Below are 16483 nucleotides of genomic sequence, written 5' to 3'. Positions count from 1 at the left end.
ACAATCAATAAAATGTGAATTAGTAAATAAGCAAAAGATCCTTTTGGAACGAAGTCAGTTCAGTAAGCAACAGGGACTCCGCCTGTAAAACTTTTATCTTACAAACACTATACGCTGCAGAGTGGGTTGGATTCAACAGATGCCTCACTACCCCTGGGTAAATGCCTTAGCTATCTTATTGGGGCCTTAAATTCGAACATAACTTCAGCCAAAGTTGTCTGACTGACAACTCCAATGTCCGAAAAAGTAGAGCCCACTAGGGACACTTATACGCATTTGCTGAATATCAAGTATCAGTTCAATAAATGAATGAACACACTGTGAGGGATGCAAGGATATAGGAAACAAAGAAAGGGGGAAAGCCGATAGAGGGTGTATTGATGAGCAAGTTTACGATGAGCTCCTAGGGCTCTGGAAAGCTATGAGAGACTGTGGAACACATCTGAGAGTTGCCCCACTAAAGTGCAAAGCAGCTGAGGAGCTAATCTTCCATTCCTCATTGATAGAGGGGCACTCTTAGGATGCTAACTCTCAGGCACTTCCTGTGTACCCATGGGGACTACGAGTTCCCACAGCCAGAGAACATCTTCAGGCAGAAAGGCATGGGAGGCGAGCTGAGTGCAGAACCCTCTACAGGTAAACGCAAGGTAAACCAGTGGATATGAGGAAAGCATCACCAGTGTCTGCTACAACTAAGCCAACTCCCTCACAGTTGAGAAAAAGAGATGGGAGAAGTCACATAACTTATCCAATGTCATACACAGAGCTGGTTAGGGATGCAACTTGAATAGATTGGTTGTACTAACTTCCAAGCCAGCAAGCTTCTATACCAAGATTTCACCTTCTCCATGTGACAGTGTCTCCATAAGACAGAGTGTCCCAAGGACTGTTATCTCTAAAGTGAACAAAAGCACACTTGCTTCCCTTCCAGCTCTAGGGCGCCTGGGTGGCTCAGTTGGTTAAGCATCTGACTCTTGATTTTGGCTCAGATCATGATATCAGAGTTTGTAAGTTTGAGCCCCACATCAGGCTCTGTATTGATAGCACGGAACCTTCTTGGCATTCTCTCTCTCCCTCTCTCTCTGCCCCATCCCCCGCACACATGCATGTGTATGCACTCTCCCCCCTCTCTCTCAAAATAAATAATTCAACATCAAACAAAAATTGCTTACCTTCTGTCTCTTATAAACACAGAAATCGTGTAGGATCCCAAATGTCTCGAATCTCTGACAATAAATGCACCTTCTTTAGACTGCAAAACAAGACATTGTGTGTACAAATTTATTCCTCACTAAGAAGAAAGACAAATGTACATCTCAGGAACAAAATCCAAACTGTACCGACTTACTATAAGTGGATGAGATTGTTTTCACAAATATATGCAATCTTATCTCCCTTATATGTGAAGAAGTCACACCTATAAAATAATTTATATTGTATACAAATACATCACCCCTATATAATTGGGACAAGAATTTGTAAAGTATGAGTATTTATACAAGTTTGCTCCTGATTGCTCTGAGAAAAATTCTGCATTTGACAACCTTGTACCCCACCATTTAGTTATTTTTTGTTATATTGGTCAAGATAATAGATAAAAATAGCTGATGAATAGGAAGCACTCAAAGACAGATTGACAGGTGGTATTTTGGAAGAAAAAGAACACCATGGCTGATGGGGTGAAGGAAGCAGGGAGAAATACATCTGGAAAGGCAGGGAATGGGCAAAGCGAGCAGAATTCATGATAGGGACGGAAAGAGAATAAACTTTGAGGGAGTCTGGAAAGAAGGGCAGGGGAGCCATTTTAGTTGCTGCCAGAGAGAAGCAACTCTCATGGGAGAGACGAGAAGAGAATCAGCAGGAGAGAAGACTATCGTAAGGTTGATGTTAGGTTATGAATTGGATTCCACCTGACAGACATCCTCGGGGAAACTCCAATACAGCTGTAAATTGGTTTTCAGTGACTTTGAATGTTGCACTGTTTGGTTTGGGCTGTTTGTTTGATATCGTAAAGAGTTTTCACCTTTACCGAGTGTTACCCTGGCGGAGGGGGAAATATCTCAGAAGCTTGCCAAACCTGTGAAAGTTTACACTTATGAAGTGTCAATATGTTGCTTGAGACCTGCCCAAACCAAACACAATGGTGTGACCCCCAAGGTGAACACAATACATCAAACAGAGTCTCCTCTTCCTTCCAGATGCTTACCAAGGAACAAGGCTCATTTTCTGGCCAAAAGTTTCAAACCAAAAACTCTCATAACCATTTAAAATAATCAAAATCTAGGGGCGCCTGGGTGGCTCAGTCAGTTAAGTGTCCAACTTCAGCTCAAGTCATGATCTTATGGTTTGTGAGTTTGAGGCCCGCGTCGGGCTCTGGGCTGACAGCTCAGAGCCTGGAGCCTGCTTCAGATTCTGTGTCTCCTTCTCTCTCTGGGCACTCATGCTCTGTCTCTCTCTCTCTCTCTCTCTCAAAAATAAATAAACATTTAAAAAGTTTTTAAATAATAAAAATCTAGCTTTTATTGAATTCCTACCATGTCCAAGGATTGTGTTCCATACCATAGGGGACACAAATGGAAAAGACTAAGAGGTAAAAAGCAAAGTTGTATGTACAGCATATATATACATATATAACACGCATATAATAAAGTTGTATATGTAGTGACCTCTTCTTCAAAGTGGAAAGAGAACAAACAGCAACCATGGCAACAAAGCAATAAAAGTAGGAATTCATAACAAGCTCCAAAGGAGAAAGCTACTACTAGGTAAAGTTCTCTTTGATATAACTCAACGAAATCCAAATAAAAATGAAAACATCTAGAAAATAGATAAGGGAAAAATAATAAGGGAACGCCACATATCGGAACCTCTGCTATTCAAACAGTACTCAGTCTAATTATTTATATCAATAAATGAAGGAAATACAAAAATTAATTTAATTTAAGAATTTAGGATAAGAACCAAGTAAAGTAAAAGAAGAAAGTGAATAAAGACAAGAGCAGAAAGGAACAAATTATAAAGGCAACAGTGTAATTAAGATAGTAATTAAATACAAAATCTGGTTATATAGGAGAAAACAATGAAATACATAAATTGTTAACCAACCCAACCAATAAATAATGGGGAAAATCTATCAAAAACTAAGCCACAAGGATCCAGAAAAAAAAAGAAAAGAATCATCTTGACTCCACACATTTGAACTTGAACGAAATGAGTAATTAAGTAGCAAAACATAAAATTTATCAAAATTGATTTCAGACTATCTAGAAATGTTAATAGACGTACTGAACGGGAAAACAGATGAGGTTTTAAAAGAGCTGCAATATTAAAAACATCACAGTGACACATTGTAATATTACACGATCCCAGAGCACGTGGAAAGAAAGACTTCTAAATTTTTATATAAAGTGGGTTTACTATCAACACCAACAACACAGCAAAGACTGTGCACAAAAAGGGAAAATTACTAACAAGTCTCACTCGTGTCCACACAAAAATCCTAGCCGAATACTAAGAAACTGAATCCAATCACACGGGGAAAGAATAACATACCATGACCAAGAGGGATTGCATACAGGAATACAAGAGTACTTGAATATCAGGGATTTTATTCATATAATTCAGGCTATTAATAGATCTGAGGATAAAAATCCCATAAACATCACCGTAGATGTTGAAAGGGCATTTGAAAAATTTCCATTTCTAGTATCAGCTGTCTTTATTTTATTTTATTTTATTTTTAATTTTTTTTAACGTTTATTTATTTTTGAGATAGAGAGAGACAGAGCATGAATGGGGGAGGGTCAGAGAGAGGGAGACACAGAATCCGAAACAGGCTCCAGGCTCTGAGCTGTCAGCACAGAGCCCGACGCGGGGCTCGAACTCACGGACCGCGAGATCATGACCTGAGCCGAAGTCGGCCCCCCAACCGACTGAGCCACCCAGGCGCCCCTCAGCTGTCTTTAAATTCTCAGTAAAATAGTAATATATATGTACTTCCTTACCATAGCCCTTATTTACATTAGTCCCAAGTCCAGCATTAAGCTTTCTGTGCAAATCATTCCAACTAAAATCAGGAAAAAGAAACACCCCACTGTCAGCACTGGTGTTTAATGTTGCTCTGAGATACCAGCTAATGCGATTAAATGAGAGACAAAAAACAAAAACAAAAACAAAAAAAACCAAACCAGACAAGATATACTGGATTAAATTGTAAAAGAGGAAGGGCACATAGGTGGCTCATTTGGTTGAGCGTCCGCCTCTTGATTTCAGCTCAGGTCGTAATCCCAGAATCATGGGATCAAGCCTTGTGTCAGGCTCGGACCCGAGCGTGTAGCCTGCTTAAGATCCTCTCTCTCTCCTTCTTCCCCTCCCCTGCTCGCTCACACATGCTTTCTCTCTCTCTCTCTCTCAAAAAAATTGTTTTAATTAAAGTAAATTGTACAAGAGGGTTTGAAATTATCACTGTTTGCTGTTGATAAGATTCTCTACCTGAAACCCGGGAGAATCAACTAAAAAACTACTACAAACCTTTTTTTTGAATTCACCAAAGTCATCAGTTACAAAATTAACACAAAACTCAAGTTTTTTCACAGGTAAAAAAAAAAAAATACACCCATTTACAGTAGCAACAACAACAAAAAATACCTTAAAATAAACTTAAAAATTTGCAAGAGCTAAATGAAGAAAAATTGTATTTTATTTAATTTTTTAAATATTTTTATTTATTTTTAAGACAGAGAGAGACAGAGCATGAGCAGGGGAGGGTCAGAGAGAGAGGGAGACGCAGAATCCGAAGTAGGCTCCAGGCTCTGAGCTATCAGCACGGAGTCCGACGCGGGGCTCGAACCCACAGAGTGTGAGATCATGACCTGCGCTGAAGTCGGATGCCCAACCGACTGAGCCACCCAGGCACCCCAATGAAGAAAAATTTTAAATGCTCCTAAAGAATACAAAGATGTTTCCTCCTCTCATTAGGTTTTCAATCCATCCAAGATTTATTTTTGCTTAAGTAGGGACCTAGTTTTAAATTTTTTCTATATGAATAATTAATATGTGGGTCCCAGAACAAATTGGTCCCCAAACTGCACTGATTTGTAATGCCCAAACAATTTTCCCTAAATTACTCTGTAAATTTAGTGCACCAGTAGGAAGCTTTTATAAACTGGGCAAAGTAATTGTGAAGTTCATACGTATAAAATGTATCTTCAGAATATTTCTGAAAAAGAATAATAAGGGAGGTGAGCCACACTAAAGAAAGCCTCAGTATTTAAAACAGATAAAGGCATCACATAAATAGACAAGAGGATCAACGAAAGCAAGTAGTAAGTCCAGATGTACTGCAACATAGGAGTTGTGTTTCTAAGGAAAGTGGCATCTCAAATCAATGCAGAAAAGATAGACACTTGGTAACCATCTAGAAAAACAATAAAATCGGATCCATACCTCACTCTGTGTCAGGAATAACACAAATTATTCAAACATGCATACATTAAAAATAAGACCACTAAGGCAATCAAGAAACATGGGGAAAATTTTTACAATATTTTTATAATATTTTTTATAAGACAATTCTAACTTGACACTAAAGCTTCGCAAAAAATCGTCTGATAAACTCAAACACAAAAAATTCAAGTACCATTCATGGAAAAAGGTAGTATTAGAACTGAAAAATTGGGAAGAGTATTGCCACATATCACAAAGAGCTAATTTCCTTAATATAGCTGCAGAGGTCCTACAAATTGTAAGGAAAGCATTTTTTAAAAAGCCAACTGAAAATTTTGCAAAGGAGACAGCATGAACAGACAGCTTCCAGAAAAGGAGAGACAAATATATAAATTTCATATATACAGAGATGCTTAACATTCCCAGGATAAGAGAAATGTAGCTGAGGGGCTCCTGAGTGGCTCAATCAGTCAAGCGTCTGACTTTCACTCAGGTCATGATCCCATGGTTGACGGGTTTGAGCCCCATGTCGTCCGGCTCTGTGCTGACAGCTCAGGGCCCAGAGCCTGCTTCCAATTCTGTGTCTCCCTCTCTCTCTCTGCCCTTCCCCTGCTCATGCTCTGTCTCTCTCTCAAAAATAAATAGATGTTAAAAATAGTTTTTTAATAAAAATAAGTTTTTAAAAAGAGAAATGTAGCTGAAACCTACACTGATATGAGATGTCAGAGAGCAAAGATCCCTATGTTTCATTAAACACTTGCTGGGAAGGTTGTGGGGCAAATAAGCACTCTCTTACATTTCTAGTAGAAATATTAATTGTACAACTATAGAGGGTAATTTAATGTCTACCAAAATTAGAAATGTACATTCCCTTTGACCCAGAATTTCTATCTTGGGTGATTTATCCTACATATATACTCATAAAAGTAGTATAGTACTTAGATTTCCGTTAAAAATTTTAAATAACTTGTGATACATCCAAAGTAAGAAATACTATGCATGTGTAGAATGAATGAGGACACTTTTTGTGTGCTGATGTGAAAAGATTCCTTCCCAATATATATTGTTAAATGAAACAAGTAATGTACACAAGAGTATATATATTACTATTTGTGTAAAAATAACACTATAAGAAAACATGTTTCTATTTGTGTATGTATTAAATATTTCTGAAAAAGCACAGAATAAACTAATAATAGAAGTTTGTCTATGGAGAAGGGAATTGGTGGCCTGGGGACAGGATGGAAGAAAACTTTAGAGTCTTTTGATTTTTAAACCATATGAACATACCGACTATTGAAATATGACATAAATAAAATTATAAGATACCTCTATAAAAATGTATGCAATAAATTTGAAAATAAATATAAAATAGGCAATTCTCCACATAACTATAAATTATCAAACATCTCAAAAAAGAAAAGGAAATTAAATCAGTAGTCGAATATCTGAAAAAGCAGCATGTCCAAACTATTTCATGAGAGATATATGCAACTTCAAGAACAAATAACCTGCATTCAATATACACTATTTTCAAGACTGGAAAAAGAGACAAAAACCTCATGTCCTACTTCATTTTATGATGCTAGCATAGCCTTTATACTGAAACTAGGCAAAGAGAGTGGGAAATTGGAAGCCAGGCTCCCTTGTGAACATAACAGGACAAATGCTAAATAAAGTATTAGGAAACCCAAACCAGAAATATAAATGTGGTAGGGTCCCCTTCCTAAGGAAAGGAAAAAAAACCTCAACCTGGCTATATGCATACATGTCAACATCCCTCACGACCTTGTATCATGAGGCCACTTGATCAGACTGCATGTTTCTATGTTGCCATATGTAGGAGACAAAGAATTTTTAAAAATTCATTAAAAAACTACGCCACGTGGTGCTCGGGGCTCAGTTCTTCCGGTACGAACCCAACGGAGCGGTGCCGGCAGGAATAAAGTTGTTTCCAGGAAAGAAAAGCCTCAGTGTCACGACTCTCTGTGTGAGAATCCTGCCACATATATATTTTTTAAATGCCTCGTGACCGGAGCACCTCGGTGGCTCAATCAAGCATCCGTCTCTCGCTTCGCGACTTTGAGCTCCATGTTAGGCCGCGTGCTGATGGTGCAAAGACTACTTGGGATTCTCTCTCTCCCTCCCTCTCTCTCTATCTCTCTCTCTCTCTCTCTGCCTCTATCTCTGCCCCTCCCCTGCTCACCCTGGCTCTGTCTCTCTCAAAATAAATAAACATAAAAAAATTTAAATGCCTCATGACCGTTAGGTTTTAATCCAGGTACTTTAAAAAAACAGAAAATAAAGGGGCGCCTGGGTGGCTCAGTTGGTTAGGCAACTGACTTTTGCTGAGGTCATGATCTCACGGGGCTCGGTGCTGACAGCTTAGAGCCTGGAGCCTGCTTCAGATTCTGTATCCCCCTCTCTCTCTGTCCTTCCCCTGCTCATTCTCTGTCTCTCTCTGTGTCTCAAAAATAAATAAATGTTAAAAAAAATTTTTTCATAGAAAATATGTAAATTACAAAAATATTTTAAGATACATGGAAAAACGTGTATATATTTTAAAATATCTACACACATAGCACACATACACACACATTTTAGATTAAGACCTAAGAACGAACAGCAAATCTTTAAAGCATTTAAAAGAAAATATAAACTTCCTTTATTACTTCAGAAGAGAGAAGGATTTATTATACTAAAAAAGGAAAAAAAGGAGAGAGATCATAAAAACTGAAAAATTTGACATTAACATCTTTTAAAGTGTAAAAATAAGAGCATGAAAAAATTTTAAGCCAGAAATTAGAAGAAGATGGTGGTAACCTAAAAGACAGGTTTTCAGAATATACTTTTAAAATACATATTAATCAGTTAAAAAGGCAAACAGCACGGCAATATAGAAAAATGAGCAATGGATATTAGCAGTCACGTAACAGCAGAGGAAGCCCAACTCGCCAACACACACATAAAAAGTCATTCAATTGAACTGTTGATCAAGGAAATGCACATTTTAAAATACATGCACAGGGGGCCCCTGGGTGGCTCAGTCGGTTAAGCGTCCAACTTCAGCTCGGGTCATGATCGCGCACAGCTTGTGAGTTCGAGCCCCACGTCTGGCTCTGAGCTGTCAGCACAGCTGGAGCCTGCTTCAGATTCTGTGTCTCCCCCTCTCTCTCTGCTCCTCTCCCATTTGCACTCTGTCTCTCTGTCTCTGTCTGTCTCTCTCTCTCTCAAAAATAAACAGACTTTTTAAAAAATTGTATTAGGAAAATAAAACATATACACAATTTCTCAATGAATTGAAAAAAAGTATGAAGTTACCAACTGTTGGCAAGAATGTAAGGGGCCAGTTTTCTCATTTGTTGTGAGAGCGTAACTTAGGACAAGCACTTTGAATCATGATTCCAAAATATATTTAATGTTAAATCCACACGTAGATCCTAATCAGGTCATTTCTGGGCATAACAAGAAAAATCCTTGCCCTTGGGTACAAGATGACCCGTACAAGAAAGTTCTTGGCAGGCTGTTGGTAATACTAAGAAGTTAGAAACAATTTGAATGTTTATCAATACATTTTGGTATACTCATAATGAAATAGTATACAGCAGTTAAAGGAATGTGCTTGATCTTTATGTACCCATGTGAATAAAACTGAAATACAATGTTTCCTTAAAAATATGGGGCTCCTGGGTGGCTCAGTGGGTTAAGCATCTGACTTCAGCTCAGGTCATGACCTCAGTTTGTGAGTTCAAGCCCCACATCAGGCACTGTGCTGACAGCTCAGAGCCTGGAGCCTGCTTCAGATTCTGTCTCCTCTCTCTCTGCCCCTCCCCCACTCATGCTCTGTCTCTGTCTCTCAAAAAAACAAATAAATAAACGTTAAAAAAATTGTTTTAATCAACATACACATGATCTCCATATGTGAAATGTTAAAACACATAAAATGCACATATATATGATAAAATATAATGTGCACATATATATGCACATATATATGATAAAAATATAAGCACATGGACACAATGGGATCACACCCTTCTATTGTGATTGCCTCTGGAGAATGGGCGGCATGAAACAGATGAGAGAAGGGATAGGTTTCAATTGTATCTGCTGTGTTTTATTTTGTTAAAGAATGTTCCTGCCAAATGTTGCTATTTGTGATATCTGGGTTTTAGGTACAGGGGGGTTTGTGCAATTTGCTCTTCTAGTCTTCGTAGGGCGGTGAGCCCCTGGCTCTGTTGTGACTTCCTCTCAGCTGCAGAACCTCTCAGGCTGACCCTGCACAGCCCATGTGATCTTGTGGCCATATCGCCTGTGACTAACTTGCTTGCCATGGGCCTGTTTGAGACCTTGCCTGCTCCAGTTCTGCCTACGTGTCTATTCCAGACCTACTAACATCTCTTTACAGAAGTCCACCTGCTGTCACCATGCCGGATAAATACTACATTTGCTGCCACACCCCACTTCCTCCTAGCTAGAGAAGCCAGGCCTGACCTCCAACCTCTGTCCCCATCACCAGCTGAGACTGGGTCTGTGTCCCGCAAACTCTATCCCCCTGCTAGTAATTGGACCTTCTCTGTGTCCTGAGCCATTCCTGGCATTGACTTTTTAGTTACAGAACTGATTCTTTCTCACTCACATTTCTAGATTTCCTCAACATCCGACAGCAGTATAAAACGACACACACATCTTCCCTAGTTTCTAGGTTTGACTACTTTTACCCACAGTTCACACTTACCGTCCGTTGGAAACTGCATGCAGTTCTGTTTTGTTTTGACCTAAAAGTGCAGTTTTGATCTGAGTTTGATATTTTGGTTCCCCCACTCTTCCTTTTGTTCCCAAAGAACAAAGAAAGTGCAGCACTGTGTATTTTTCTATATTTGTGTTTTTAAGAAGCCTTAGCTAAGCTCATAAAGACAGTGTATATTTTACTGCCTGATATGCAGAGGCATATAGGCAATTCAAATATAGACTCTTCTCGCAGAATGCACTTTGAAGTGAATGAGCAGTTTCAGTACGGTGGAATTGAAATCATTTCAGGAAAAAAACATTTCTCAAATGACAGTGAAAGTCCATGAAAAACATGATCTGATACAAATACATCTGCTTTACAACTTATCAGAAAATGTGCAGTAGACATAAAGTTGTAATAATATTTTAGAGCTATAAAGAACAGGAAGAAAAAACTTTCTAGTTGGGTCACGTCTTCATAATGCCCATCTCTCAGAAATTCTGAAAATATTCACAAGTTATTTGTTAATAAATTGAGTTACCTCTTGTCTCAAAATACGTTCTGCCTGATTTCTGGTGATGTTTCTATGGTACCACCTGTAAAAGCGATAAAAATACTTTAAAATTTTTATATTCCATTTTTTTTACCGAAAAAAAAAATCCCTTCATTTCCTTCATTACTAAGAACTTTACTCCAGAACTGGTTTTAGAGAGTTAATTCCAATAAACAACAATGTACTGTTATGTGTCATTGATTTAAGGTAATATAGTTCTACTAATTGTAAGCCAAAATCTAATTTCTTCTATCACATCTTAATTCCACTTTCTGAGGGGTGTATGGTTTTGAGTGATTTAATCTCCTGAAAACTTCCATGAAAAGTGTGTGATTAAGAAGGCATCATCTTCAATAAACATTTACTGAGCTTTGATAGACAAACTAAAAAATACCCATTTCTTTCTTTGTTCTCAGGAACTTCCTATTTGCACGCTTTTATATGTGCTGTGTTCCCTTTCCCAAATTAAAACTAACTCTGACCCAGTTGTTATGTTAACTGTATGTTAACTCGTAGTGAAGTTAGTGGTTTAATAACGTAAACAGAACAACTAGTATGTTGCCCTATTTCACACACCCTCTTGTTCCCCTCTCATACAAAGATTCGGCCACACTGGGATTCTTGCCTTCCTCACCAAGCCCCTTTCTGCCTCCTGTCTTGCTGTTTCCTCTGTATGAAACACTACCACTAAATATATAAGAACCACTCACAGGAACATAATTAAGTAAGAGTATACATTGAGTCACAGTGGCTAGGCCAAATGGTGGCCACATGAAACTCCTATATCTGACTTTGAGGATGGAACCTACCATATCGTGGGACTTCCCCTAACCTGCAGTAATAAAAAGCTGCCACTAAATTAGAATGGTCAGGCATTAAAAATACTAACAGCCTTAAGTTGAAAATGAACTTTAAAAAAGATGAAGCATAGAGAATAGAGGATGATTACAGGTGATTCTAGACAAAGTAATTGGGCTACTTATCACCAGTGGGAACAAAAGGTAATTGTGATGTTAAACTGTGAATATCATTCAGTACTTTTCAATGAATATTCATATTAGGGGAGGGAATTTCAGGATGAGTCTCAGCCCTCTTTTTGTAGAAAGAAGAAATTCTCTCAAAATAAATGAGACAGAGTTAAAGACACAGGGGACTAGTTTAAAGGTGCTCCCATTTGCTAATTCATGAAGTTTGGGTGCTAAACGGAAAATAATGATTATCGCTCACTAAAATACATTGAGGCTATGAAAAGCCAAGACTGTGTAATGACACTCCAAAAGGGAAAATTTTATAGAAATTATTTTTTTCTACATGTTTCTCACCTGCTATCACATTGGTGTTAATTTTGTTGTTTCATACTTATTCATTATAGTGAGAAATATAAGCAAATATGTTAATTTTGCTTAAATATAAATTAAAAATCCATCCATGTGTGGATGTCATTAGAATGACTTCAGGGTGCCTGGGTGGCTCAGTCGATTGAGCGTACAACTTCAGCTCAGGTCATGATCTTGTGGTTTGTGAGTTCCAGCCCTGCGTCGGGCTCTGTGCTGACAGCTCGGAGCCTGGAGCCTGCTTCAGATTCTGTGTCTCCCTCTCTCTGACCCTCCCCCGCTTGTGCTCTGTCTCTATCAAAAATAAATAAACCCAATAAAAATTAAAAAAAAAAAAAAGAATGACTTCAAAGAGGGGCACATGGGTGGCTCAGTTGGTTAAGCATCTGACTTCAGCTCAGGTCATGATCTTGTGGTTCATGAGTTAAAGCCCTGCATCAGGCTCTGCGCTGACAGCGCAGATTCTGTGTCTCCCTCTCTCTTTGTCCCTCCCCTACTCACGCTCTCTCTCTCTCTCAATAATAAAATAAACATTAAATTTTAATTAAAAAAAAAAGAATGACTTCGAAGTAGTAATAGAAGAGCCAGATAGAAGTATATGATGAATTTAAGATCCTTTAAAATAATGCAGAATTTTATCTGTCAGAAAAGAGATTAGATGGATGTGACATAGGAGAAGCAGGGGCATGGTATTTCAGAATTTCATCTGGTTAAATCAGACAGTGAAACAAGAGTTTTGTGGAGTGTTTTTAATAGGTAAGTTTGCAACTCATATACCAAGACGACACTGATTGTAAAACTCATACTGAATGATGTGGACAGAGAGCTTGGGGTGGGGCTTCTACCAACATACAAAACCCATCCAAAAATAAAAAAATAAAAGCCATCCAGCATGTCCAACTGTTGCTGATTACAAACATCTTGTATACATGTAAGCCTCATGTACCCCATTCCAATCTCTGAATCAACAAGTAACAGTGTTGTAGTCTTGAGTTTTCAACCTAGAAACCCTATTAGACCTAAGAAGGGAAACCTGCTTCTCTTTAGTGATTTTTTAACCCTGAGGAGAGTAAACATTCAGGTTAGAGATGATGAGATAAATCAGACTCATACTTCTGTAAAATTCAGGATAAGCAATATGTTTGGTATTTAAAGTACCTATAATTTTAAGGGGCACCTGGGGTGGCTCAGTTGGTTAAGCATCCAACACTTGATTTCAGCCCAGGTCATGATCTCACAGTTCATGAGTTCGAGCCCCACTTTGTCAGGCTTCACACTGATAGCCCGAAGCCTTCTTGGAATTCTCTCTCTCCCTCTGTCTGTCTGCACCTCCCCCACTCGCACATACACACACACACACACGACTCTGCCTCTCTCAAAGTAAATAAATAAACATTAAAAAAATTTAAAGTATCTATAATTTTAAGAGAATCTGACATTATTAGGTTTTTGCCTCTAGTTTTAAAAGCATAATTAATTTTAAACTTACAATTTGAAATTTATGGGAATTTGACTTTTTAAATGATGTTTGTATGGTTAAGAGAACTTGGCTTACCACATTTAAGTTTAATTTATTAGATTTCCAGGGTCGTATATGGACTTACAAAGGGCTATTAAAAATTGCAAATTTGCCCTGTCTGGCATGTAAAATATTTAATCAGAAAATTTTAGTCTATTAATGCAAGTGAAATGTTTCGGGAAATTTCATTAACTGAACTTATAAAAGGGCTGATTGTTTAAGGACACTGTGTGTTGAGTTTGAATTAAAGTGATTGTTCTTATTGTTTTAGATCTGTAAACAGTCTATCAAGACCTGCAAGTTAAATTCGAGGGCTTACTGAAAACCAGGTTTTCACATTGTAATGTTGATAATTTGGATATTAAGTTAAAAACAAAGCAGCCATAAATATTTCAAAGTATAAAGATTCCTGAGATGTCAAAAACCCACACTAACATGAGCATTCCTTCTCCCCTCCACCCCTAAGTACCTCCTACTACCTTTGGACCTCAAGTCACTTCCTTATAAGGTTTTTCCAACCCCACACTCTCATCTAAATTATATCCCCTTTACCACTGATTTCTCCCAGTGTCCATACTGTTCCTTACTAAGGCCACAATTTAAAATTTTATACTTATTTGTGAATCTGAGATTGGTTAATGTCTATTTCCCCCATAAAGCTGTACGTTCTGTGAACACATGGACTGCTTCTCCGTCTTCCCTGGGCCTAGAACAGCTAACATCTGGTACATCAGAAGTGTACAATCAGGAAAGATTGAATAGGGTGAAGTGATTCAGGGCCTAAAGTAACTACAAAATGTAGTACATCTGTGATAGCCGGCAACCTGAAAATTCACTTCCTGTTGGCTTCACAGTTCTAGAATGTTTCAAATATTTACTATTCCTATATGAGATAGGCATTATGGTCCCCAGTTTTCATATCATGTAGAGGTTTATAGATGTTCAGTAACTTTGCCCAGAGGCCAAGCACTAGTTAGTGGTGATGTCAGTATTTGAGCCGGAATTTCCCCAATTTAATTTCTTTTAACATTTCATTTTTGCAAGCAAGCAGGGGAGGGGCAGAGAGAGAGGGAGACACAAACTCTGAAGCAGGCTCCAGGCTCTGAGCTGTCTGCACAGAGCCCAGCCCAACACCAGGCTCAAACCCACGAACCATGAGATCATGACCTGAGCTGAAGTTGGACACTCAACAGACTGAGCCACCCAGGTGCCCCATAGATTTCTCCAATTTCTAAACCCACACTACATTATTTCAAACTAAAGCAGTAATTTCTACACAGTTATTAGAACAGTGCTTGGCCCTTAGTAAGTAGTTGATATATTTTAATGACTTATGTTGATAATTATTATATCTACATTTTAATAAACTCCTTTAAAAAGAAACAAATAGGGGCGCCTGGGTGGCTCAGTTGGTTAAGCGTCCGACTTCGGCTCAGGTCATGATCTCGCGGTCTGTGCGTTCGAGCCCCGCATCGGGCTCTGTGCTGACAGCTCAGAGCCTGGAGCCTGTTTCAGATTCTGTGTCTCCCTCTCTCTCTGCCCCTCCCCTGTTCATGCTCTGTCTCTCTCTGTCTCAAAAATAAATAAACATTAAAAAAAATTAAAAAAAAAAGAAACAAATAAAATTAATTTTCTCACAATTGGAGTAGAGAACAAGACTTTTAAAGACACATGAATCAAAGCCAAGAAAATGAGATGACTATTCTAAGTTCAGAGTGGTTTAATTCAAATTACCCAATATCTATAGCATAAACAAGCTGCAGACTCCAAGCCTTGTGTAAACTAAGGAAGCAGCAAGCACATTTGTTAATCATAAAAGGAAGGAAAGTCACATTGTTGGTTACTGACTGTCCATTCACTAACTATCCGTCACTGTGTTAAGTACCTCCACACATAACTCCTTTAATCTCCTGGAAGGTCTGAACTGAGTTTACAATATGGAAAGAAAATCTTATTTTTTCTAATTTTTCTTGACAGGACATTTACAAACAGAACTTCCCCTGACCTGGCCTTTCAAGAGACCTAATGTGTTGGGACGCTGCCCCCTGAGGGGTAGGCTGGACTCACAGTAGACTGCTGTGGAACTGTTTTCCTAGGACAGGTGTTCAGCCACCTGAGGGCTCTGTCCTACCGAGTGGAGACTAGAATTTCTGTGCAGAGCTACATGACTCAGGTCAAGAGAGGGGGCATGACAAGCTGAGTGAAGGACGGAGAAGAGAGATCTGTGATGGCAGTAAGGAGGCTGACTTGCGAGAGAGAATAGAAGTAGCTAATAGAGAGGCCTGGTCAAGTCACATGGATGAGTCATGTGTCCTGTAGTCATCCCTTTCTCCCTCTAATGAAGTCTACGTTGTTCACCAATGTTTTTAGAGTTGGATTTGCTTTAGGGGAGAGAGAGATGCTGGGTCGGGCCTCCAGGTGGGTTTAAATTAGTAGCAAGGCAGACACCCTAGGAGCTGGGGTGGGGGCTGTCGTTCAATTTATATTTGCTGCCCCATTCTTGGAGAAGCACCAGCCTCAATGTCTCAACTCACATCCCCTACCGCCACCTGCTGGAAGCATGTGCTAATTATAAAGCGAGTATCTCGGTTGTGGGGAGGGCAGTCAAGGGTAAAATGCAAACCTGAATTTATAAAAGACCAACACTACTACTAAGCCCACCACTCTCTACCTGTAAATTACTTTTGCAACCTCAGTTTCTGATCTGCAGAATGAGGGGCTAGAAAAGTGATTCCTAAGATCTCCATCTTCCAAATCTATCATTGCAACAAAAATAGATTTCTAAGCAGAACCCTAGCGAACACGCCAAAAGCTTCCCCCCAAACTACAGCATTAGCCTACTTCTCGTCTTCAGCTATTTCTAAAATGTTTCCCAACATGAGCCAAAATGTAGTTATGTG

The 16483-nt window shown here is 38.8% G+C and overlaps 1 protein-coding gene across 1 annotated transcript in view; it reads right to left on the bottom strand.

Annotated features, from left to right (window-relative positions):
* The window catches only part of TXK (TXK tyrosine kinase), a 51329-nt gene that overhangs the window by 23621 nt on the left and 11225 nt on the right, over window positions 1-16483 (bottom strand). The window contains exons 5-6 of the mRNA XM_015072287.3: window positions 10719-10773; window positions 1173-1252 (exon numbers count right to left, since the gene is read on the bottom strand). Coding sequence (XP_014927773.1) covers window positions 1173-1252; window positions 10719-10773 — 135 coding nt within the window. The remainder of the gene's footprint in view (window positions 1-1172; window positions 1253-10718; window positions 10774-16483) is intronic.

This window comes from Acinonyx jubatus, chromosome B1 (assembly GCF_027475565.1).
Source record: "Acinonyx jubatus isolate Ajub_Pintada_27869175 chromosome B1, VMU_Ajub_asm_v1.0, whole genome shotgun sequence".
NCBI classification, from domain to species: domain Eukaryota; kingdom Metazoa; phylum Chordata; class Mammalia; order Carnivora; family Felidae; genus Acinonyx; species Acinonyx jubatus.
This window is presented reverse-complemented; position numbering and strand designations above follow the sequence as displayed.